The sequence below is a fragment of the Pseudophryne corroboree genome, chromosome 6, assembly GCF_028390025.1.
Source record: "Pseudophryne corroboree isolate aPseCor3 chromosome 6, aPseCor3.hap2, whole genome shotgun sequence".
Lineage (NCBI taxonomy): Eukaryota > Metazoa > Chordata > Amphibia > Anura > Myobatrachidae > Pseudophryne > Pseudophryne corroboree.
In genome coordinates, this window is record NC_086449.1 from 795,993,438 (window position 1) to 796,020,871 (window position 27,434).

Genomic DNA, 27,434 nt, shown 5'->3' on the forward strand with positions numbered 1-27,434 from the left:
TGATAAATGGAACCCTGCTTTGGTAAATCGCACCAAGATTATTTTATTTTATATTATTATCTACAGATAATTTCAACAGGATGATTTGTTATTTAGGTATGTGAGCAGTGACATGTGAGGCCATTGGGAAAACAGGATTAGCAGATTTGTTTTATCAGAGCAATTCATTGGATAACATAAGAGTTCTGTGTATAAGAGACTATGGTGTCAGTGGACAATGTATAGCAGAGCAGGTTATATACTGTATCCGAGTCAGAGATTATATGCTACATGTTATTGTGTAGCAGAACAGGGTATTAGGGGGGTGATTCAGACCTGACCGTCGATGTGCTAAATTTAGCATATCTACGATCAGCTTCCCTGACATGCGGGGGGGGGGACGCCCAGCACAGGGCTAGTCCGCCCCGCATATCAGGCCCTGCCCCGTCGTACAAGTACAAAAGTATCGCACAGCGGCAATGCTTTTGTATTGTAGGAGTAGCTCGCAGACAGCGCAGCTCCGGTGCGCTGGCAGGGAGCTACTCGTCGCTGCCCAGGTCGCAGCGGCTGCATGCGACATCACGCAGCCGCCGTGGCCTGCCCCCCCCCAATGGTCCAGGCACGCCTGTTTCCTGGACCACGCCCCCTAAACAGCGACCAATCGCCGCCCGCCCGCCCAGCGACCGCCACTGCCTGTCAATCAGGCAGAGGCGATCGCAGGGCTAAGACAGCCGTCGGCTGTCTTGCATGCAATGGCGAATGCGCACTTCAGACCTAATCGCTGCTGTACAAACACGCACAGCAGCGATCAGGTCTGAATTAGCCCCTATGTCCCACAGCGTAGCAGCAGACTTGGATATATTGAACTGTAACATTGGCCGGGTTCTAAGGTAGCAGAATTACAGAGGTGGCAGACTGCCTCTTGTTTCATTATCCTACCATTGTTTTTCTCATATATGCCTCCATTCCCCTCCTCACATCCTGTCACTGCCCCTGTCACATGCAGCCCTGTCCTCACTGACACATCACTCATCTCCTGATATACTCTGTGCTGCTGTGGGACCCTGCTCCTCCCACTATATAACTCTCAGTCTGTGGCTTCCTGCTGCCTCCATTCCCCTCCTCACATCATGTCACTGCCCCTGTCACATGCAGCCCTGTCCTCACTGACACATCCCTCATCTCCTGATATACTCTGTGCTGCTGTGGGACCCTGCTCCTCCCACTATATAACTCTCAGTCTGTGGCTTCCTGCTGCCTCCATTCCCCTCCTCGCATCATGTCACTGCCCCTGTCACATGCAGCCCTGTCCTCACTGACACATCACTCATCTCCTGATACACTCTGTGCTGCTGGGGACCTTGCTCCTCCCACTATAACTCTCAGTCTGTGGCTTCCTGCTGCCTCCATTCCCCTCCTCGCATCATGTCACTGCCCCTGTCACATGCAGCCCTGTCCTCACTGACACATCACTCATCTCCTGATACACTCTGTGCTGCTTTGGGACCCTGCTCCTCCCACTATATAACTCTCAGTCTGTGGCTTCCTGCTGCCTCCATTCCCCTCCTCACATCCTGTCACTGCCCTCGTCACATGCAGCCCTGTCCTCACTGACACATCACTCATCTCCTGATATACTCTGTGCTGCTGGGGAACCTGCTCCTCCCACTATACAACTCTCAGTCTGTGGCTTCCTGCTGACTCCATTCCCCACCTCACATCATGTCACTGCCCCTGTCACATGCAGCCCTGTCCTCACTAACACATCACTCATCTCCTGATATACTCTGTGCTGCTGTGGTACCCTGCTCCTCCCACTATATAACTCTCAGTCTGTGGCTTCCTGCTGCCTCCATTCCCCTCCTTACATCATGTCACTGCCCCTGTCACATGCAGCCCTGTCCTCACTGACACATCTCTCATCTCCTGATATACTCTGTGCTGCTGGGGTCCCTGCTCCTCCCACTATATAACTCTCAGTGTGTGGCTTCCTGCTGCCTCCATTCCCCTCCTTACATCATGTCACTGCCCCTGTCACATGCAGCCCTGTCCTCACTGACACATCTCTCATCTCCTGATATACTCTGTGCTGCTGGGGTCCCTGCTCCTCCCACTATATAACTCTCAGTCTGTGGCTTCCTGCTGCATTCATTCCCCTCCTCACATCATGTCATTGCCCCTGTCACATGCAGCCCTGTCCTCACTGACACATCACTCATCTCCTGATACACTCTGTGCTGCTTTGGGACCCTGCTCCTCCCACTATATTACTCTCAGTCTGTGGCTTCCTGCTGCCTCCATTCCCCTCCTCACATCCTGTCACTGCCCCTGTCACATGCAGCCCTGTCCTCACTTACACATCACTCATCTCCTGATACACTCTGTGCTGCTTTGGGACCCTGCTCCTCCCACTATATTACTCTCAGTCTGTGGCTTCCTGCTGCCTCCATTCCCCTTCTCACATCATGTCACTGCCCTCGTCACATGCAGCCCTCTCCTCACTGACGCATCACTCATCTCCTGATACACTCTGTGCTGCTGGGGACCTTGCTCCTCCCACTATTTAACTCTCAGTCTGTGGCTTCCTGCTGCCTCCATTCCCCTCCTCACATCATGTCACTGCCCCTGTCACATGCAGCCCTGTCCTTACTGACACATCACTCATCTCCTGATATACTCTGTGCTGCTGGGGGACCCAGCTCCTCCCACTATATAACTCTCAGTGTGTGGCTCCCTGCCCGCTGCCTAAATACACAATTTTGATAGTTATGTTTTTAAATGAACTATGTCGGACAGATGATGGGAAATTCATACACACTAGAAAATGTGCATGATATCGGCTCATCGTTATGGAGGCATGTCATGCAGCAGGTCAGATCCAGTCATCCAATATGACTGGTTTTGGAACGATAATCACCCATGGGTGCTGCGAACAACCAGCCGCAAAACAGTATTTATCCTGATTGTCACAAGTCTGAGTCAGCGGATTGGATGTGAGCGTCATGTGATTGGCTCACGTCCCACCCTAGGGCTCCCTCTGAAGGTGCTAACAGTTTTCTATTCTCTTCAAAGCAAATTGCACTTTTAAAAGAAGTATGGCGCATCTCTATACATTATCTACACAGTTCTACGGTATGCAGTTGAAATAAAGTAGTGCTGTGCAATTTCCCTATATACAGTATAAAACTTATCATGGGATTCAATTCCAGCACACTGGGCATTATAGGGGAGAAGATGAGACGGTGGCAGAATCAGGCCTTATGTGTGGTACAGGCTCTGTGGATTTTAGATGCTGTAATATCTGATGTACATCCTCATCAAATGTCATGACTGCAGAATTTTGTGCCTGCAGTACTTCTGACGGCCTTTAGATGGTGACACTGCTTCAGTGCTCATGTTTATGTCCCACTGGTCAGAACTCTCCCTTATATAATCATCAATACAGTATAAATGTAAATTTGGAGCAATAACCTTTGCACCCAGAACAGCCTATATTCTTTGTGGCATGGGTTGGTGCTGGGAACGTTCCTTAGAGACTCCATGGTGACATGATGGCATCACACAGTTGTACATTCATGCTGCAAATCTCCCATCTCCACCATATCCCCATGGTGTTCTATTGTACTGGGCTCTGTGGTGGTCCGGGCCATTGGAGTACTCTGAGTGCACTGTCATGTTTGTGAGACCAGACTGAGATGACGTGCACTATGGAACTAAGGGAGAGATTTACTAAGCCTTGGAGAGATAATGTGGGGAGAGATAAAGTACCAGCCAATCAGCTCCTAACTGCCATGTTACAGGCTGTGTTTGAAAAATGTCAGTAGGAGCTTGTTGGTTGGTACTTTATCTCTCTCCAGTTTATCTCTCTCCAAGGCTTAATACATATGCCCCATAATGCATTATCCTGCTGGAAGCAGCCATTAGCTAATGGCTAGACTGTGGACATATTGGGCTGCACGTGGTCAGCCTCAATACTCAGGTACCTGTGGCATTTAATCTACTGTATGCTCGTTTGCTATTGAGGGAAGTGACGTGTTCAAATAAACCATTCCTCACACCAAGACACCCCAGTAGCCTGATCCGCTGATAGAAGTCTGGGTGGATCCATGGAATCATGTTCTTTACACCAGACTCTAACCCTACCAGTCTTCAACTATCCAGAGCTGGTGAGCCTGTGCCCATTGTAACCTCAGTTTCCTGTTTTTAGCTGGCAGGGTGGAGGTCTCCTGAGGTCTCCAGTGAGGTTTCCCGATGCTGTAGCCCAGAGGTTCTAAAACTCGGTCCTCAGGGGCCCACACAGTGCATGTTTTGCAGGTCTCCTCACAGAATCGCAAGTGAAATAATTAGCTCCACCTGTGGACCTTTTAAAATGTGTCAGTGAGTAATTAATACACCTGTGCACCTGCTGGGTTACCTGCTAAACATGCACTGTGTGGGCTCCCGAGGACCGAGTTTAAGAACCTCTGCTGTAGCCCATCCACTTCAAGGTTCGATGTGCTAATATAGCACTACTCCATGACTCTATGAGATAGTGTTACCTTCCTGTCAGCTTGGACCAGTCGGGCCATTCTCCTCTGATCTTTCTCATTAACCAAGCATCTTCATCAACATAACTGCCACTCAGTGGGCCTGATTCCTAGGTGGACCCTGCAAGTTGTCCAGCAGACAGGCAAAAGACGCCGACACAGATGCTGCTGAATCCTACCGGAATTTGGCCCTATGAATGCAGTTGGGATTGCGATTGCCAATTCATATTGCTGTGTGTAAGTGTCTGGTAGGGCCTGAAACAAATGAAGGGAATGTTCAGCAGAACAGTTTCCAACATTTCTAATCTCCCGTCCCAGGGATATTATTTAATATCAGAAAGGAACATGTGAAGTCATAGAACCCATCCCTTGCAAGGTGTTTCAAGTGCTTTAATATTTGTCATTCCTTGCATTGTTTGCTCTCTTGCACAAGTGGATTAACATTTAAAATCCTTCTTGGCTAATACATTATGGCTTTTAAAAATGCACAAGTCACATACACACAGTGGAAGGTGCCGTTCTGTGAGCTGAACCAATAGTCATAGGAATGCAGACTCTCAATTCACCAGGGATCAGCGGCATCCTTTCTTAAGGAACCAAGCGTTCCAAGGAGCGTTTTAGACTGGTAACGCCTCAAGTTCCTTAGTAAAGACAGTTAAGCACTTGGCACACAGCAAAAAGTAGTGTATATAAGTGATTCCGAAAAAGTATCTTCTCAGCAAAGTGATCAATTGATAATATGAGTATTAAGCAAAAAGACTCAACGCATTTCTCCACATACTTTTCAGGTATCATCAGAGATGAACTGTAAAAGGCTAACAATGACTTTATAATTAGTTATTTATTCAATTGCGGAATATACCATATGTTTACTTGGTTAACCTCCAAACTTTAGCCCCTAGTGATATTCCTACTCTTAATCCTCCTTCTCTGCCTGCTCCTCCTTTCCCCCTTCTCCTCCTTTCTCAGCCTCCACCTACTCTCCTCCCCCTCCTTCTCTGCCTCCACCTCCTCCCCCCTCCTACTCCTTCTCAGCCTCTACCTACTCTCCCCCCCTCCTCCTTCTCTGTTCTCCACCTCCTCTCTGCCCTCCATCCTCCTCCTTCTCTGGTGCTGCTACCTTCTCCGCCCCCCCTCCTCCGCTATCGCCACCTTCTCCTCCTTCTCTGTCTCCACCTCCTCTCCGCTCTCCATCCTCCTCCTACTCTGCTGCTGCTACCTTCTCCTCCGCCCCCCCCTCCTCCTCCTCCGCTATCGCCACCTTCTCCTCCTTCTCTGTCTCCACCTCCTCTCCATCCTCCTCCTTCTCTGCTGCTGCCACCTTCTTCTCCTCTGCCCCCCCCCACTCCTCCTCCTCTGCTGCCACCACCTTCTCCTTCTCTGCCTCCCCCTCCTTCCCCCTCCTCCTCCTTCTCAGCCTCTACCTACTCTCCCCCCCCTCCTTCTCTGTCTCCACCTCCTCTCCACCCTCCATCCTCCTCCTTCTCTGCTGCAGCTACCTTCTCCTCCGCCCCCCTCCTCCTCCACTATCACCACCTTCTTCTCTTTCTCTGTCTCCACCCTCCTCCTTCTCTGCTGCTACTACCTTCTCCTCCGCCCCCCCCCCCTCCTCCTCCTCCGCTGTCGCCACCTTCTTCTCTTTCTCTGTCTCCACCTCCTCTCTGCCCTCCATCCTCCTCCTTCTCTGCTGCTGCTGTCACCTTCTCCTCCACCCACCCCCCCCCCACTCCTCCTCCTCCGCTGCCGCCACCTTCTCCTCCTTCTCTGCCTCTGCCATCTGAAACATCAAGGTTTTATTTCCAAAATACTACTTGTGGAAATTGTTAGATCCTGTATGTGCTGATCCTCACAGGTTGGAAAGAGCCTACAGAGCCTGTCCAGCCACCCAACTTGGCCAGATGGAACTGGGCAACCATATAACTAATGCTGCCTTTGGATTAGTCTCATAACTTTTTCTGGACAAAGCAAATGAACAGGCTCACACAACCACAAATCTACAAATATCCCTCCATTGGTTACCTGTATTCTACCGTATTTAATATAAAACACTTTTACTCACACATAAGGCCATTAACCATACTACACCAATGTACATCACTTCGCTCATCTCAAAATATCTCCCAACCCAACTTCTCCGATCTTCACAAGATCTACGGCTCTCATCCACACTCATTACTTGCACCCATGCACGATTGCAGGACTTCCTTCGGTCTGCACCCACTCTGTGGAGTACCCTACCACGCACAATAAGACTCTCCACGTGTCTCCAAACGTTCCCTGAAAACTCACCTCTTCGGGCTAGCTTATCAAATTCCAGAACCGCTCACTCAACCTTCATAAGCTTTTCCTGTCCGATTGTATCCCCACTGTACAGTCCGCACATATCCTCCACATATTTTCTCTTTCTTCACTTTCCCTTCTTTCTGACCAGGGTTCATCATTGCTGTGATGTGATATCATGCAACCCACCTAGAACCTTTGCAATCCGGTGAACAAATATGCAATAGATAATGCCTTTCCTTGTGTATCAATATTGGTATACTACTTGGTATAACCCTTGTGTATCAATGCCTATTTCCCTATAGATTGTAAGCGTACGAGCAGGGCCCTCCTACCTCTGACTGTTTGTTTATTACCCAGTTTTGTTGTATCATTGTGTCCAATTGTAAAGCGCAACGGAATTTGCTGCGCTATATAAGAAACTGTTGATAATAAATAATCACCACTGATTAAGTAAGTAACAGTCAGAGGTAGATAACTCGGGCATGGTTATCATGTGACAGAGGGGCAGATGTACTAATCCTTGGAATGTGATAAAGTGGAGAGAGATAAAGTACCAGACAATCAGCTCCTAGCTGTCATTTTTCAAACACAGCCTGTAACATGGTAGCGAGGAACTGACTGGTACTTTATCTCTCTCCACTTTATCTCTCTCCAAGGCTTGGTGCATCTCCCCCAGAAAGAAGTAACTGGGGGTATAGGGTATTCAAGAGCTATAGGAAAGTGGTTAGGGATTTATGGGGGATATATGTATCAAGCCTTGGACAGAGATAAAGTGGTGAGAGATAAAGTGTCAGCCTATCAGCTCCTGTCATTTTACAGGCTGTGCTTGAAAAATGACAGGAGCTGATTGGTTGGTACTTTATCTCTCTCTACTTTCTCCATTGTTTGATACATATCCTCCTACAGTATATACAGTATACAACCACTGTATATATGAAAGAATGCTCATTTTATTATACTCCTTTCCAGTGGAAAATTGTTATTCCGGAGACAGTGGCGTGGCTCTGAAAGGGGGAATGGTCCCATCACAATGGTGGCATGGTTCCATCACTCTAAATACGTGTCCATGTTATGCAGGGATGTGCCAACCTAGGGGGCATGTCTAGTGCTCCTAAGCACCAGGCCACTCTCATTTCCCCTCCCTCCTATGAATATACCCCACTTTACAGCAGGCACACCTCATGGGGGCAGATATATTAAGTCTGGAGAAGGGATAAAGAAGTGATAAGTGCATGGTGATAACACACCATCCAATCAGCTCCTGTCATTTTTTTAAATTTGTAATGATTGTCTGGTGCGTTATCACCTTGCGCTCATCACTTCTTTATCCCTTCTCCAGGTTAATACATCTGCCCCAATAGTCCCTACAGTCAGGATGGTGTGACAGTCCCCTAAATCAGGACACGTGAGAGGTGTGATTCTCCTATAATTCAGACACCAAAAGAATGCGCATAGTAGCAATCGTTTCCTATAACTCTTTTTGTTTAAAATAGGGTTACCCCCTTCTTACAGGCAGATTTCCATGGTAGTAAAGTGTCTCAGAGCCCTAATCCTGGAGCCTCAAATGTCAGCTATAACATTGTCACCGACTATAGGGCCCATTTATCAACAAGTGATAAAACTTGATGTGAATGATAAAACTCGTTGCGTATGATTAATGTTGCTCCAGACAATCAGCTCCTAACTGTCATGTGTTCAGGAGGGTAGGCAAGTACGATTTATCATACGCAACGAGTTTTATCATTCACAATTAGTTTAATCACTCCTTGATAAATGGGCCCCTATATCACTTATTTTAAAGCAAGAGATCAACTTAGAAGATATGGCTCATGCTTGGCCGACACATAAGGTTTCCATGCATGGACATATATATATATATATATATATATATATATAATTTGTTTATTTATTACCACTTATTTATATAGCGCACACATATCCCGCAGCGCTGTACAGAGAATATTTGCCCATCCATATCAGTCCCTGCCCCAGTGGAGCTTACAGTGTATGGGGGTCCAAGTTGATCGTAGCTGTCATTCCGAGTTGATCGACGCCCAGCACAGGGCTAGTCCGCCCCCCATGTCAGTGCCGTCGATGCTTTTGCATTTCAGGAGTACCTCCCGGCCAGCACAGCTCCTGCGTCTGGCCGGGAGAACCTCTTCGCTGCCCGGGTCGCAGCGGCTGCGTGAGACGTCACGCAGTCACCGCGGCCCACCCCCCTTAAACGTCGGCTTATCGCCTCAGGCAGAGGCGATCGCTAGGCGCCGGCGCATGTGCAGTTCTGACCCGATCGTATTGCTGCGAACAAATGCAGCGTGCGATCGGGTCAGAATGACCCACTATATTCCATATCACATGTACACACTAGGGTTCATTTTTGTTGTGAGCCAGTTAACCTACCAGTATATTTTTGGATTGTGGGAGGAAACCGGAGTACCTGGAGGAAACCCACACAAGTACGGGGAGAATATACAAACTCCACACAGTTAGGGCAATGGTCAGTGCCGTAACTAGACATTTTAGCGCTGTGTGCAAGACACAGCATCAGCGCCCCCCCCCCCCCTATACAAAATGGTGCCATGCCACCGGGGGAGCCGCCCCTGGGAGCCCACAGCACGGAGGAAGTCACCTCTCTGCTCTTAGATGCCGCCGGATAACAGCGTCGGGGGGGGGGGGGGGGGAGCTCCTACGCCGTCCTTCAACAGTGCCAGGGAGACCACAGCGTGGAGACAACAAGCTACAGCGCCGGGCGGCCAGTCTATATTACACGCTGACAAGGTTGCCGGGCGCTGCAGCTTGTCGGCTGCACGCCGGTTTCTCTTTTGCGGCGCAGCCCTGTGCGACGTGTGTGGGTCAGCGGATGCGCCTACAGCGCAGATGCGCTGTGGGCAACGCACTGTTGGCCCACACGTAGTTACGGCACTGGGCATGGTGGGAATCGAACCCATGACCCCAGTGCTGTGAGGTAGTAATGCTAACCATTCCACCATCCGTACTGCCAAGTGCTATCATATGCTATAGGCTGTGGCATATCTTCTTATGGGAACTCAGAAAAGTGCATATAAATGACAGGGGTGGGGTTGTTGGGTTTTTTTTTTTTTTTTTTTGGGGGGGGGGGGGGGGGGTCCAGTTTTTTTTAAAGCTTTTTATTGAGGCTTCCATACAGTTTCTAACATGATTAATATTAATTCATATTTTTTTATATTTTTCTAATGTCTTCTAGTGTATAAAAAGACTATTAGAATATAGCAGCGTCGGTGAACCCTTGAGTCGCATTGCGATGCACGATATGTGAAATGTCGGCCTGATTCAGCGATGTATACTAAATCATCTGCAGCTGTGGATGTATACGCAGCAACTGTGCCAAAATACGCAAGTGTTGCAGCCTCCTGGATTTGTCTTGAGACGTCCACCCGCAGCTTGGCAAATCCCAGCGCCTGTGTACAGAGATTCAGCATTCATCGCAGATCAGTTGATTATCAAAGTTCCGAGTAGCACTAGGGTCACACAGCATGGGCGTAAGAAGTAAGACGCTGGAGCAGAGGCGTCACACAGGGGGTGCATACCGTACCCGGGTGTCACTCATCCAGAGGGTAACCCCAAAATGTCGGCTCCTCCGCAGTGACTGGGAGCCGGGTACTGCACTGTAGCCCAGCTTCTGTCACTCAGGAGGAGTCGGCAGTGCCGCCAGAGCCTCCAGGGAGCAGATCAGCATCTCTGTAAATTCTGGACACACCCCTGGAGTGATGTAACGGGGGCTTCCACAAGGCAACGCCCCCTCCCGTTTAGGACATGCATGCTTAATGGGCGCATATGTATGAGGTCCTATTAGCCGCACCGGGTGTCAATGACCCCAGTGCCGCCTGTGCTCCGGAGCCATTGTAACTGCATATGGGATCACAGTATCAAGCAGTAACACCCCCTCCCTCCCAAAAAAAAACCAGTTGCGACACGCCTGCATTTTACCGCCATTCCCCCGTTAGCGCCTCCAAACGGTCCCTTACTCTCAATCACTTTGCATATAAAACCTCTCTGCGACTGGCGTCACAAGACACCGTGGTTTCCCTTTGTGGCCCTGCCCACGGTGATAATAGTGTAACCGGTAGCAACAGCCTACTGGTCCACTTAGTCCCTCTTGGCTTCCCTGCGCGTGGGTCATTCCCAGTGTTGAATGATGGGATTATAAGTCTGACCACACACCTGTGTCGGTCGGCTGTTCTGTGCCTTGTTAGTGAAGCTGGAAGGTAACCGCACACACAGGCCCAATGGCGATTTTCCAATCACGCGTTTCGTCGTACCTAATAAGAATCCTAACCATTATAGCAGGATTTTTCACATAGGGGTTGCAATGTCAGGGCTGATTGCCTGTGATATTGTGTCGCTAGCTTTGAATTAAACATCAGGCCTTGCAATATATACTATAATATGCTCACACAGACTTGCACGTTTGATAAGGCGATAAGGCATTCCCTCTAGGGCTGTATTCAATAGATGTCGGATCCTTCTCTCAGGTATCAATGGCAATCTGACTTCTTTTAAAGTCGGACTGACATTGTTGGAAGCGGGGCCAAAACCTGTCGATTTGACAGCGGAATCCGACAAAACACGTGGATCCGCGGCTAATTCGCCGAGCCACGTGTTTTCCGACAATTTAGAATTCCCGACTTGTCTGAAAAACAGAGGGAGGATTGAATAGGTCGAAACACCTTCCGACCTAAAAAAGTTGGAAACTGACGTCTTTCAAGCATTGAATACCCCAATTAACACTAATTCAGGGGTTATGCAAATTCATCTTAATCCTATGGGATCCTGTATTCCCACCAACATTATCAGACATGGTGAAGGTGAAATGGAAGCCGTAACGCTGCTGAAAGTTACGTACTTCAGTTAATCACCTTTATATAATTCCCTAAGAAGTGATTTATAAGGGGAATGAGCACACAGGACAGTGCGGGTACCCCTGTGGATTTTGAACATCAGTTTTTTTGGAATTCTGTAAAAGAATCTAGTGATAATGACCGCTCTGGGCTGAATGAATGGTACATAAGGCCCTGACAGCTGATAGGCTTCGCTGCAACACAATGTCAGCCTGGCAAGGTGTCCTTACTCCTCTGTACTCCACTTGTACTGCGGCCAAGCACTGAGCACTGTGTCCGGGACAGCTGGGATGGGAGAGTGGCTGGAACATTCACTACGGGATGGCAGCATCCCAGCCAGTGAATACACTAGCTGTATCACTGTCACCCTATTGTCATACTCCCCCTTTTACTAAAAAACAAGTAGGCGGACTGCAGCATCACTCTGCCCAATGGCTGATCACAGGCTCATGAAAGAAGCCAGAGAGAGGGAGAGAGGGACACAGGAGAGGTGCTCACTGCCATCCAAATCCTTTAAACCATCATCAGAGAGTTCCCAGTCTGTAAACTTGCAACCACTGAGACATGACAGACACGGTCCCAAGACAGCAGCTTCACCAGCTCCCTACGTGCCGGTACTGACTTGGTCAAGCCAAGGAGGGGAGCATCCAAGCCAAGGGACTGGACCTGTGTTATCAAATCTGGGGAGGGGTCAAGGATTTTGGGGGGGAGGGGGGGGCCCTTAAAAGGAATTATAAGGATTATCTACCTGTAAGAGGAGGACAGCCATGATCCTGCTGACGTCACGCAGTGTATTACTCTCAGTGTATTACCCTCAGATATTTCTCATCCTTACCAGTGGAAGTTACCTGTAAGTCTTTTTGATTGTATTTTTCATTTTCATGTCTTCCTAGAAGCCCGGTTGGCTCCCCATAATAGCGTTGCAGGAGAAAGGGGCGCTTTCCCGAGTTCTGGAACAGAGTTTTTGGAGATGCAAAAGGTCCAAAAAGTTTGCATTGCTAAAAAATGTAAAAAAAAAAAAAAAATGGGAGATGCAAAAGTTCCAAAAAGTTTCCATTGCTTAAAAAAAAAAAAATTGTAGATGCAAAAGTTTCAGAAAGTCTCCATTGCTTAAAAAAAATAATAATTGCACCCCCCCCCTCCAAAAAAAAGTGATTGCATTATGCGAGAATGTATTCTTTACAAGGTGGTGTCGTTTCGAATGAATGGGATGTGGCAAGATGTTGGTGATAGGAAGAGATTCCGCAGGATGTCGGAGCTGGACGCTGTACCGTAGCTCAGACACCTGGCCAATATACAGTAGTGTGCAATTATTCCTTGTGAGCCGAGACACTGCCATTGGACGACGCTGAGATCTTATCTCCGCTCCGTCTGTGTAAAGCGATGGTAAACTTGCTTATTAATGGACATTTTTTTGTTTTCCTTTATAAGATTCATTTCCCAAAAATGTGCAGGTGTGTGTGTGTGGTGGAACGCTGGAATGTGGATAAATATTGCTATTATGATTTATGGACTATTGTACAGCAGATGTAGATGATGTGATATTGATATGTTCTGTGGTGGTGACAAAAACAAAACTGCTATCATTTCTGATTGTGTGTGTGTGTGTGTGGGGGGGGGGGGGATTTACCAAAGCGTGGAGAGAGATAAACTACCAGCCAATCGGCTCCTAACTGCCATATTACAGGCTGTGTTTGAAAAATGACAGTTAGGAACTGATTGGTTCTCCACGTAATCTCTCTGCAAGATTTGAACCCCCCCCCCCCCCACAAACCCCATAGGAGAACCTCAATCACATAGGAGAATGATCAATCTCATTGATCACTGGCAATTCTTGTGGACTCACTGCGTCACACACAGATAGCAGATATGTCTGTGCCTGGGGCGGGAATTGGTGTTTTCTGATCTATCACTCATCACACAGATCACAGTCCAATCAAAACTGTAATAGATTTGCCAACACTTCAAGGTGTCTGTTCTTCATTAGCGAGACAGAGATAGATCGCTGGAAATCCGCCCGACCTGAGAGAGCAGACGGTTGAGGTTGATTTCAGAATGGGTCGGACAGTGTGCCAAACACTTGTCCACCTGCCAAAGAATCTCTAACCTACACAACGGAAATACACAGAGAGACCACTAATCTGCCTCTCTACACATGCACCTCATTAGCTGCCTAGCTCTGTCGTCCATGCCTCTATAACGACCGCTGGTGAAAGTATACCGCTGGGATTATTTGTAACTGGTGTGAAATGTTTAATTACTTTAGTCGCTTAATTAGTTTTGCCTTATTTTTTGCCCTCTTAGTGGAAGCCTCTATACTGTGCGTATCATAATTTATATCGTTCTTGCAAAACTGTTTATGGAGCATTCCAAATACCCTTGCAGTTTCTGGCTCAATTGCAACCTTGATTTATATAGTAGAGAGTTGCTCAATTATTCTATTAAACCGTTCTCTTGCAGACTTGTATCCTAATGCGATGCACATGCGTTGGCCGCTAAAACACCGAGATGACTGATTTATGGAACAAGAAATTAGATTATATTGGTTGTTTGGTTTGACATTTTTTGATGCACTAAATAGATTTTGCGTTTTTCGAAGAAGATGTTAAGGTCAGAGTCTGTAAAGGGACCCGTCAGCTTGGCTCCCGGAAAAAAAGAAGATGTGAAAGAAAAACAAAAAAAAAGTATAATAACTGAAAAAAAAAAAAATTCTCTTTACATAAATGTAGTCATATTTTCATAAAACCGTATAGGAAATTACTATCCTGAAATATTTTGCTCCCTATAAATAGTTCTGATCTTGAAACAAAAGTTTTCGACCACATACCAGATGCTGAGATGCTGGTGGTTACCCGGACTGTGTGACATAATTATACGTTCGGAAGATTGAATAGCAGGAGGCAGTTGCTGAACGAGTTACAAGTGAATGATTGCACAAACCATAGGATGCTTTTTTAATTTTTTTTATTCAAGGTCATTCCAATATAAGGATAATGTATTACCAGCGCAGGACGCTCTGGCTCTCCAGCTGTTGCAGAACTACAGTTCTCAGCATTACTCACTAGTATGGGTGCACAGGATTTAATCTGGCGTGCCTGGGACATGTATGACATTAGTGTACGAGATATAATCTGGGATATATGACCCATATATAACATGGCACATGTATTACAGGGGATATGGGACTCATGATCAACAGTATCTAGTTCGACACACATGAAGTCGACACATATAGGTCGACAGTGACTAGGTCGACACAGCCATTAGGTCGACATGGAAAAAGGTTGACATGAGTTTTTTTGTTCCGGTATGAATGGTCGACAGTGTTAAGGTCGACACTCATTAGGACGACCACTATTGGTCGACATTGACATGGACAAATGGTCGACACATGAAAATGGACGACACATGAAAAGGTTGACATGAGTGTTTTTACTTTTTTTTGGTGTCGTATTCTTCGGAAAGTTATCGGGAACCCCAATTAGTGCACCGTGTCCCCTCGCATGGCTCGATTCGCTCGCCATGCTTCGGGTAAGTTGTCTCGCCCCGTTACTGCTGCGCTCGGCACAGATTACCGTTCCAGTTGTAGTCCACGTGGATCGTAAAGTATGAAAAAGTTAAAAAAATGAAGAAAAAAAAATGTGAAAACTCATGTCGACCTTTTTCCATGTCGACCTTGTTCATGACCTAATGGCAGTGTCAATCTGTTTCCTGTGTCGACCTACTCAGTGTCGACCAATATGAGTCAACCTAATGTGTGTCGACCTATACAGTGTCGACCTAGAGTCCGGATACCATTACATGGGTATACAGGGTATAATATCAAGTGTTGTATAATATGGGTATGCAGCGTTTAATCCAGTAAACCTGGCACATGTATAATGTGGAATAATTGGTTTAGACCAGTGGTTCCCAAACTTTTTTGAATCACGGCACCCTAGAATATCAGATTTTTTTTCACGGCACCCCTAGGCCAAATATTTCTTATTGAGAACAGTAGAAAGAAATATTACATTAAGTAGCTCACGTTTATATGTCATCCTTAGGGTCAGTTGTGTGGTGAGGGACAAGATTTGCTTCTGTTTGGCCACATATTTTATGACTGGCAGCCACCAGCACTGGTTTTGCCTATTATATTGACCATGAATAATTTGAATTGGTCCTGGACCACCAACCCAGGGCACCCCTGCAAGTGTCCCGAGGCACCCCAGGGAGCCACGGCACACAGTTTGGGAACCTCTGGTTTAGACACTATATGGAATTAGCAAATTCATTTGTTGTTACTGCTCATTGGCTGATAACCAATGCGTCTCCAAATGACATAGAATGCTGGGAATTGTAGTTCCAGAACAACACTAAAGCCATAGGTTGCTTTACCATCTGTTGTTGATACAAAATTGTTGCTTCCTACAGTACTGTAAGCACCATAATCTGGCAATAGCTAGAACGATGAGCACTGTATTGTGTAGAGACCACACTGGAAACAAGAGTTTCTGCAGCAGCTGGAGGTTCATTCAACATTAGACGCATAAAGGGTGATATGATGCCTGGTAAAGTGTTGGTTACCTGGGTAATTCTGCCCCTACGTCATTCGTTGCTCATGTGTAATGTATATTGTTGTTTGAAATGTTGGCGTTAGAGGATTGGCAGCGGGCATTCAGGGCAGTTGCACGGGCAACCACAAGGGATCATTTAGCCTAAATAAGTGCAGCTTTAGCATGTATGAGAAGGTTTCGCCATTCAGTGCTGCAAAGACATTTTCCCGTTCTGTTGGGGCATTTGTGCCCGGGTAATGCCGTGATTTATAGTCCCTTAGCCCGAGCCTGGCCTGATTACTGTAACACTTTTCATTGTTATCATTGTAAGGACTAAAGAGGGCCTACAGCGTAAGACGTGTGATGATGGTGCTATCTTTTTGGACTGCCCTAGGCTGCTGAGGGATGCGGTCAAGATTCCGCCGGACGGAATCCCAGCGCTCGAAATACCGACACCGGGATCCCGACTGGCACAATCCCAACATATTCTCCCTCTGTGGGTGTCCACGACACCCATAGAGGGAGAATAAATTAGTCTGCTGAGCGTAACGAGGCACCGCGCCTGCAGTGTGGCGAGCGCAGCGAGCCCGCAAGGGGCTGCGTTGCACTCGCCCCCCTGTCGGGATTGTGCCGGTCGGGATCCCGGTGTCGGTATTCCGACCGCTGGGATCCCGTCCGGCGGGATTTCGTACTGATCCCGCTGCTGAATATAACTCAAAAATTGGACTGCATCTGTTCTCTATCAAACTGCGAATATTATTGATGCTATTGGCTACGGGCCCTTGGAATCCAGGGGTCCTTGGGTAATTGCCCATTTAACCTATATCTAGAGCTCCTGCTGCTGACACAAGCGGCACTGAATAGGCACATGCCAGTGGGCATGAAGTCCGAGTTCAACGGCTTTGCGGGATGCCATCCGAACTCAGATATTTTTTTTTAAAGGGGCAATCCTGTACAAGGCTAAACCATGCTTTGTCCATGATTGCCCCTTTAAAAAAAAGTCTGTGTTCATCCGGTATCCTTCACGGCCGCCGAACTCGGAAGTCGATACATCCCGCCCATTATATATATTTTTTTCATTTCATTCTGTAAGAACAGGTGGCTAAAATCACTGTGAGGGCAGAGACAGGAAGGATGATAGTAAATGAGCTTGTTTTCATTTAATGTTTGTTACTATGGTAACTGATCAGGTGTCAGGGAACCATGGGGCAGATGTATTAAGCCTGGAGAAGTGATAAAGCAATGATAAGTGCAAGGTGATAATACACCAGCCAATCAGCTCCAATATGTAAATTGACAGGAGCTAACTGGCTGGTGCGTTAACACCTTGCACTTATCACTGCTTTATCACTCCTCCAGGCTTAATACATCTGCCCCCATGACCTTTAGTTTCTGAAGCAGTGAAAAGTGTGGAGAAGTGAGCCGGTGGAGAAGTTGCCCATGGCGACCAATCAGCATTGATGTAACATTTATCATTTGCATACTATAAATGTATACGGAGCAGCTGATTGGTTGCTGTGGGCAACTTCACCACAGGCTCACTTCTCCACTCTTTTCACTGCTTCATGAATAGACTGTTAAGAGGTGACAGGTCATGGAAGTCTGAGCAGACCCAACACTCTGTCTCCTGCATCAAATATATATAAGCGTACACAAAGGAAGCAACAATTTTCAGGGGAAGATGTATCAAATTTTAGAGATAAGTAAGCCAAAGGGGGAGATGCATCAAATCATTAGAGAGAGCTAGTGGATAAGTTGCCCATATCAACTTTATACACGCTTCTGTCATTTATCTAGCACAGATTATAGAATGACAGTTAGAAACTTATGGGTTGCTATGGGCAACTTATCCACTTTATATCTCTCTAAGATTTGGTGCATCTCCCCCTTTGGCTATGTGATAGGTTGTAAGTGAGCAGGACCCATCATCCACTATTCCCGTATATTATTCCAGTATATGTTCCTATATAGTTAACGCATAATGAGCCATTTGTTTTCTTTGTGACGTATATTGTTGCTTTATAGATGTACAATGCTTATACTAACCTAGCACCTGAACATCATGGGGGGGAACTATCACAGTACTGTTTTGTAAAATGCACTTTTTTCTTATTAAGGTTTTCAGAACGTGAGATTTACTAAAGGGTGAAAGTGCAGATAAAATTTCCCGTTTACATTCCATGCCGCTTGAACCTGGTTGCCCCGATTTTATGAAATGTCAGGTACAAATCGTGCGGTTTCCAAACCCATCTGTCAAACTGCAGGGAAAATACAAGGCATAATTACAGCTCCGCCCCCTGTGACGTTTTGAAGCTATTGCCAGTAGGCCGGACCGTAATGGCGTGATTCTTCGTCAACACCCCGGCAGGATGCGGGCAAATTGCCCACTTTACCTGGAGCTAGGAGCCTCTCCCACAAATCTAGGAGTCTTCCACAACTTTCAGGAGAGGGGCAAGCATGGTGGATAATGCATCAATTCATTTTATTCTGCTTAGCTGTGATTTTCATGTATGACATAGGGGGAGATTTACTAAGCAGTGATAAGAGCGGAGAAGTGAGCCAGTGGAGAAGTTGCCCCATAAACCAATCAGCAGCTCTGTATAATTTTATAGTATGCAAATTATAGATGTTACTTCAGTGCTGATTGGTTGCCATGGGCAACTTCTCCACTGGCCCACTTCTCCGCTCTTATCACTGCTTAGTAAATGTCCCCCATAGAGAGGATCTCGAGATTTGGACATTAATGTCATAAATGTACTCACAAACCACTCCTGCAAGTCATATCTGTATTACTGTACTGTCTGCCAGGGCCATAAGGAGGGCGGTGCAGCTGGTCCCGTCACAGCCGGTTCCGTCACAGCCAGTTCCGTCATACTCACCAGCCGCCACAACCTGTGCCCTGCTCCATCTCCCGCACTGTTGGCCTAATGTCTGATATTCACGCAACGGATAGACTGTGCATGTGCTGCGATCACAATGCGCATGTGTCAAGGTGCCGCTGCGATCCCGCTCGCAATTATTATTTCATGGAGAACTGACAGGAAGTGACCGTTTGGAGATGGTAACAGGGAGTGGGTGTAGAGACGCAGGCGTGTCAGACTCGTGGCTGTTTTCGGGGCGTGTATCTGCCGTCAGCACGAGCTCGTATGTGCAAAAACATGGCGCCTGCATCACTATTGCTGTGTCCAGTCTGCGTAGCCATAGGCCAGCCCTTAACCGCAGTGTTCCCTGTATTTGCTATAGGCTGTGAATGTACACAATTGTTTCTACGTACAAACATGACGTAGGCCCAGTGTGGAGAGAGATGTCCTTGTTTCTCCCACAGTGCCATGGGATCTAAGGATGCTCCCATCAGCAGTCTAGTTACCCAGATAAGGAGTTCCTGCCCTCCCTCCACTAGGGGCACAGGTTTAGGATGGTATGAACACTGCTCTAGGTGCGGGTGTGGCAGAGGGTGCACTGGTGCCCTGTTATGGGTGCTGCTTTAGGAGGCGGGTGTGGCAGAGGGTGCACTGTTGCCCTGTTATGGGTGCTGCTCTAGGTGCGGGTGTGGCAGGGGGTGCACTGGCGCCCTGTTATGGGTGCTGCTCTAGGTGCGGGTGTGGCAGGGGGTGCACTGGCGCCCTGTTATGGGTGCTGCTCTAGGTGCGGGTGTGGCAGGGGGTGCACTGGCGCCCTGTTATGGGTGCTGCTCTAGGTGCGGGTGTGGCAGGGGGTGCACTGGCGCCCTGTTATGGGTGCTGCTCTGGGGGCGGGGGGGGGGGCAGAGGGTACACTGGCGCACTGTTATGGGTGCTGCTCTAGGTGCGGGTGTGGCAGGGGGTGCACTGGCGCCCTGTTATGGGTGCTGCTCTGGGGGCGGGGGGGGGGGGGGGGCAGAGGGTACACTGGCGCACTGTTATGGGTGCTGCTCTAGGTGCGGGTGTGGCAGGGGGTGCACTGGCGCCCTGTTATGGGTGTTGCTCTTTGCAGTAGACTCTGGCGATTTATGAATAAACTGAGGATCTTGCCATTTAGAACATAAGGGGAGGCACAACAGACACATTAATAAAGGCCATTCATTACTAAGTGTTCCAAATTAATTATTAATAAGTGAATAGATATATTTTATGGTGACCAAAATCTCCTATATAATTGCCAAGATCTGTGACTGTGTGTCTAACGCTGGGCGTGGCTAGGAGCTCTCATTGGGTTAGCAGCAGATCTATCACACCCAGTCCACAGCTGATTGGGCGAGAAACGCCCCTTTTCTTATACTTTCCATGGAAGTTTGGAGAGCCAAAAATCTGGACTGACCATAAAAAAAAGGTCCTGTAGCTGCCAAAAAGGTGCAGCTGGAGGGTATGCCACTGCATCTATATAAAGGGGAAAATCCTTTTACTGCAGCGTCGTATGTCCTGCTGCCAGTCCGCCTGCCCCCTCCGCCATCAACAATCCCCACTCCCTAGCCACAGCGCAGGTGGAACACAAGCTGCTGCAGCCACCGGCATAGATGTGTATGAAAGCGGCGCAGCGGAAGGCTTTCATAGCCCTCCCTGTGCCGCATACTCTCTGAGCCAAGGAGCCTCCTCTGTGCGTGATATCACAGAACTGCCTCCCACGCCACAGCCGCACCCAGATCCCCAGAGGCCCTGACTCCGCAACACAGCACCTGGGCTGCCGGCCTGGAAGCCCCGAGATGGTTAATGCAACGGATAGAGTTGGTGATATCGCGGAGGGTAATGTCTGGACGCTGAATCAATGTAACAGGTGACAGTGCTGTGCAGTGCAGTGGGTGTGTAGTGTCAATGACACTGCACAGCACTCTCACCTTTTACACTGATTCAGCAAGTTAGTCACTACTGTTAGCACCGGTGTCCCAACGCGCCGCATTACAGGGAAGTACACGCACAAAATAAACTACAGCTCCAAGCAGCCCTTAGCGCCGAAGCATTCCAGCGCTAAGGCCTGCTGGGAGCTGTAATTTATTGAGTGCATCTTCTTCCCTGTAATGCGGCGCTTTGGGACACCGGCGCTAACAATAGTGACTGGCTGCTTGGCTGCTGTGCGAGTCTCCGGGAGAGCCACTGCCAAAGGGAGGACAGCAGCTTAGCTGCTTCCAGGAGGAGAAACAGGAGAAACATTACCTGCCCCTCCCCCACTCGCAGTACCTCCGGGCCCCATCCGCGGCACCCCCACACCCCCCTCCACCACCTGCGGGGGCTCTGGACCCGCTCCCCCACCCGGAGCACCCCTGCACTTACCCTCCCCCACCTGTCGCACCACTGCCCCTCCCCCACCCGCAGCACCCCCCACCCGCAGTGGCTCCAGACCCCCATCCGCGGCACCCAAGCACTCGCCCATCCCCCACCCACGGCACCAGCCCCTCCCCCACTCACGGCACCCTCGCAACCGCCCCTCCCCCACCCGCGGCTCCCCCGGACCCATCCACGTCTACCCCGCACCCGCCACTCCCCCAACCATCAGGCCCTGTGTGCGCTGTTCATGCCGTTGCAAGGGGCTACAACCCCTTAACCATCCCACGCCCAAGGGCGTGCAAGGGTTAAGGGGGCGTAGCCCCTTATGACGGTGTGAAGAGCGCCCGTAGGGCGCGATGAATCACCTAGTGTTTATTATTTGTTTTATCTAGGACAAATAAATTATTATTTATATTATGGGGGGATTAATTTCTGAATGTATCAAGGTGGTAACACATATAGGAAGGGGATGAACAGTCATTATTACAAGATGCACATGTTCCAGCAGGCACATGAACCCATGTGGTATACTAGCCTGTGGGGCTTATTTAACATTATGCAATGTGATTGAATATATACTGCTGTAACCCATAACAACCAAGCCTATTCTGTCCTTTTTTATTTTTTTAATAGCGCCGTTTGAAATTGGTTGCTATAGGTTACAGCTCATGCCACAAAGAGCAATGATGTGCTGCTGTAACTCATACCCACCAATCAGACATTGTCTGCAAGACTGTCAGTCACCTGTATAACATTGCAGCCTGCTACAGGGGAATGGAATACAGCAGGGGTTGTCCGTCATCTCCATTCCTCACGAACAGGTCATGTTTTCTGTGTATCTTTAATTATACACACGTGTTTTGTTGGGTTCTTAATAATCCCACCTGTTTCTGCAGATAGAAATCCTGAAAACATGACCTGGATTTACTATTGTGAAACGCTATCCCGGACCTGTTGTATAATCTATATTAGCTCACTAGTCACTACTGTAGTCAGACACAATTACTGTAATTTTGAAAACAATAGGACGTAAAACAAAAGGATCAAACAGATTCCTCTTTGTAACCATTCAGCGGAGCTGCTGATCTATCGTGGAGTAGAGATGTGCAATTCGGTTCCCCAGAAACATACCTCCCAACATGACCCTCTGCAGGAGGGACAGAATGTTCTGCTCCTGGACTTCCCTCTGAATTTATGATTGCCCTCACCTGTGGTGAAACACCTTTCTTGTTCATTAACCTGTTCAACACAGGTGCCGGCAATCATAAATGAAGAGAGAAGTCCAGGAGCAGAGCATTGTGTCCCTCCTGGAGAGGGTCATGTTGGGAGGTATGCCCAGAAATCCGAATTCACACGAACTTTCTGGATCTGAACCAAAACTTAGTCCAGATCTAGGAGATCCAATCCGAAACGAGTCCCGATTCCGATCTTCCCACGGTTCGAAATTTAGATTTAAAATCCAAATTTTGGGTTTCAGATTCCAAAAATTACATGATTCAAACTGGTTTTATTGTTTTTTATCGATTGTTAGCGTGGAATATACATTTTTTTTGCCTTTTTTTATTTAATTTATTTTTTACCGAGCCCAAATAGAATCCAAACCAAAACACGATGATTAATTACAATCAAAACCAAATCATGGGGGTCCGCACATGTCTCTACTGCGGAGGGTGTTCCGGGCTCCAGACGGAGAGATATTAGTTACCAATGTCATTAGGTGGTGACCGCCTTACATTCTACTCCACCAGCAAATTTATTGTATTGCGCTTTTACGTTACTCATTTAGTGTATGCCTCTGTATTATATATCTGTTTGCCGTGCTGTAACGGGGGCAGTGCACCCTGTGCTGGCCCCCGCCCTCTAATCCCATGATGTCAGCTCTGCAGTAGCGCTACTGGCTGCAGAGTGCGGTTCCGGGTGTCCTGCATCCACATGCATGTGCTGCGGGGCAGCGACGGTGCCGACCCCAGGGACCTGTGCGTCGTCGCCGCTAGTCCCGCCCTTTTCTGCATGTTTATGTTATTTTATTACGTCTTTTTAGCGCACCCACTGGTTGTTTCAGCACATATGCTGCCATCCACCCATTGGTTCTACAGCAGCCACTAGATTACAGTTACCAGCTAAAGAGGTCCACGTGGCCTTAGTGCCACCCTTATTTGTTGCATCGCAGTCCCTGGCACTGAACAGGTTCATCTGCCCAGCTCCCACGCTCGGCAAGTGATGGCCTTTTTGTCCCTCTCCTTCCACCGTATGCAAATTTCTGACGGTGGAGGTGTTTTTGCAGCTTGTTTTTACAGGACGGTGACTCTGAATGGCCTCAGAATAAACAATAGTTATTACAGCTCAGCTAATGTGTGATTTCTGTGAGGGAACTTTGGGCACAGTCTAATGAAGGACAGCGCAGTTCCCACTGATCTCCACGCCCAGCTTAGTTCACCCTGCGGTCACCACGGGGCGGCTCCCACAGACTAAAAGCAATGCAAGCCCTCTGTGTGCAAGTAACATTTGTAGGGGGTAAATAGCTCCATGAGTATGACGGTGGGTTAGTCCCCCTAGCCGATGTGCTTTCATCAGTGTTATGAGTAATGGAAAATTAATGGTGCAGATGGAGTTGCTTTTAGTGCACATAATGAAGTGATACACCAGGGTGCCGATATCGCTGAATTCCACAGCTATTGCCCCGATGTACTACAGTATGTTTTTGCTAGAACTGACCCGATTTGCAAACCCCAAAAGGACATGGCCCCACAACAGTGTGGTTTTGTTGGCATGGGTGTTTGGCTAGATCAGTGGTTCCCAAACTCCGTCCTCAAGGACCCCCAATAGTTTTTCCAGGTCACCCAGAGGTGCACAGGTGTACTCATAACTCACTAACACATTTTAAAAGATCCACAGGCGGAGCTAATTATTACACTTGTGAGTCTTTGAGGAGACCTGGAAAATGTGAACTGTTGGGGGTCCTTGAGGAACAAGTTTGGGAAGCTCTGGACCTTTCTAGATCATTGGATGGTCTTATTTGTGTCCCAGTTTTGTTTTGTTTTTGGAAAGTTGGGAGGTGTTGCAGTAATCCAACGGTCTGGTGAGAACAATATCTTACATGAAATTATGAGACGCGCCTTGCAGAGAGATCACTGAATTTTTTTTTTTTTTTTAAATGTCGACCGCAATGGCTGCATGACAACGATATACATATATAGTCACAACATGCCAATGACATTTGTCACAATAATATAATGATCATTGGAAATTATCACCGTCTTGTGAAAATCGGCTCGGTTGGGAAGTAGACACAATCTTCTTCTTCTCTCCGGCATCGCTCAACGCCATATCAACGGATTTCATCAAAGATTTATGGGCTACCCTGTGGAATCACCCACCTACATGCACTCTAAATGTAAAGAGCCAAACGTGATCAACCAATTAAAACCCTTGAACCATTATTCATTCTATTTTCACACTGTTTTGTAACGAGCCAATTTTTCGGCGCGTTTCACTTGAAAATCTTTTTTTTCCCTTTGAATTCTACAGATATATCTTGAGTGTATGTTAAGATAAAAATGGCCTTTTTTAGTTTTTTTATTTAGTTGTGAATAACGATTGTCGAGAATGTGCTTCCTATACCAATAAGCGCCATTGTCAAGGATCACAGTGGTGATCTGTACTCCGCGCCATTAATATGCACGTTGAATTCGCACTGTAAAAACATAGTTTAATTTGCGTGCCAATGACACAATGAGAAGTAACTTGCCCAAAAACAAAAGTTGCTGGCAGGGGGTGTTGAGACTGGCTTCTAGAGAATTGGAGGACTGCATATAATGAGAGGCTCCTTTTTTTCCGGCAGGGGCTGGTTGCTATTCGGCTGGAGGATACAGGGCTATGCTGGTTCCTTTTCCTTACAGAAGAGGTTCAACAGAAGCAGGTAGAAGGTTATGTGGCCGAGCTAATAAAATCTCCTCTCTCTCATAATGACCCCCACTTATGTTTCTAGACATGATCACTCTCAAACTAATAGAATATTCTGCCTGTTTATATGGGAGCCTGAAAAATGGTCCTAAGCTTACACCAATAAGCAAGTGATGCTCAATTTTGAATGCATTTATCGTTGGCTTATTGAACAAGGGGGGTAATTCAGACCTGATCGCAGCAGCAAATTTGTTAGCAGTTGGGCAAAACCATGTGCACTGCAGGGGGGGGGGGGGGGGGGGGCAGATGTAACATGTGTAGAGAGAGTTAGATTTGGGTGGGTTATATTGTTTCTGTGCAGGGTAAATACTGGCTGCTTTATTTTTTCACTGCAATTTAGATTTCAGTTTGAACACACCCCACCCAAATCTAACTCCCTCTGTACATGTAAAGGGCCCTATACACTTGCGCGACATGTCCGTTTGACATGTCGCAGGCGATTCCCCCGGCAGCCTCCCACAGGACAGGATAACCCAAGATACATCGTATGCTGTCCTTTTGCATACGATGTATCTTGGGCGATCACAGCCATGCCTGCGGGGTCGGACGTGCATGAATGTGCAGCACATTCAATCTGGAGGATCTGATGCTCACGGGAATGTGCATCGGATCGGAAACACCTCCAAAATGCCCGTTTTCATCCGATATATCGGGCCTAATGCCCGAAATCGGATGAAATCGGGCATTATCGTCCTAGTGTATGGGGCCCTTTACATCTGCCCCCCCCTGCACTGCACATGGTTTTGCCCAACTGCTAACAAATATGCTGCTGTGATCAACTCTGAATTACAGTAGGCCCAAGGTTTCCTGTGAGCCACTCAGTAATGCAGGTGCTTATACTTATTGCAGACAGAAAGTTTTAGTTCTACAGACTAGGGGTAGACGGGAATCGGTTAAGATGCCGGCTGTCGGCATTCCAGCAGCCGGAATACCAACACCCGTCAAAATGCAGACACTGGAATCCCGACAGGATCAGGAGACCGACGCCGGAATCCCGACAACCGGCACCCCAACAGCTAGTATAGCGAGTAGGTTAGAGTTGGGGGGGGGTTCAGGCGGTTAAGTTTAGCCGCCACCTTGGGGGTTTAGTGTTAGGCTGCAGGTTGGGTAGGGGGAGGTTACGGGAGGTGGTTAGAGTTAGGCTGCAAGGAAGGGGGATTAGTTTTAGCCACCACCGGGGGGAGATTAGGGTTAGGCACTGAGGGGGGAGGTTAGGGTTAGGCTGCGGGAAGGGACGGATAGGGGAGAGGGGGGGAAACATACTTACCTCACCCTTGTCGGGATTTAAAAGATCAGGATGCTGGCGTCGGTATTGTGACTGCCGCCATCCAGTCCACCAGTCAATCATACTGAAACTGGGTAGACTTACTAAAACTTTAAAAAGCAAAAGTGGAGGTGTTGCCTACAGCACCCAATCAGATTCTAGCTCTCATTTCGCTAGTACATTGTAGAAAACCATAACTAGCATCTGAATACCGGGGAGAGGAGCACAATGGAGCCCCTTGCAGCGCCCACCACTGGTTCTATTCCCACTCTGTGGAAATCGTGGACAGTGGGAACAGTGCTTGTCAGGCTGGCCAGAGATCGGGAATCCGGTGTCGGTATGGTGATCGACGGGTTCCCAACTGCCGGTCACATCCCGTCCAAATATACATTACAACTTGCAGTTTTTATTGGTTTCATCTTTTATTTACTGTATCTAGTGCCACAAGTGTACCATACGGCTGTACATAGGAGGAGATAGTGCGGGTGTGGTTCATCAAATCGACAGTATCTAGGTCAACAATGTTTAGGTCGACAGTCACTAGGTCGACATGGATGGAAGGTCGACAGGGTTTCTAGGTCGACATGTGCTAGGTCGACAGGTCTACAGGTCGACATGAGGACATTTTTTTTTTTGGGTGTCGTTTTCTTCGTAGAGTGACCAGGATCCCAAATTAGTGCACCACGTCCCCTCGCATGGCTCGCTTCGCTCGCCATGCTTCGGGCATGGTGCCTTCGCTCCGCTACCGCTTCGCTCGACACACTTTACCG

The 27,434-nt window shown here is 47.8% G+C and overlaps 1 protein-coding gene across 3 annotated transcripts in view; it reads left to right on the forward strand.

Moving 5' to 3' along the window:
• The window catches only part of WNT7B (Wnt family member 7B), a 262,108-nt gene that overhangs the window by 95,168 nt on the left and 139,506 nt on the right, over positions 1-27,434 (forward strand). Inside the window, exon 1 of one of the 3 annotated variants that reach the window (XM_063928882.1) lies at positions 12,374-12,515. The exons of the other annotated variants lie outside the window; for them this stretch is intronic. Within the exon in view, the coding sequence (XP_063784952.1) occupies positions 12,433-12,515 (83 nt within the window). The 5' untranslated portion in view covers positions 12,374-12,432. Of the gene's footprint in view, positions 1-12,373; positions 12,516-27,434 lie in introns of those variants that run through there. 3 annotated transcript variants of the gene reach the window in all.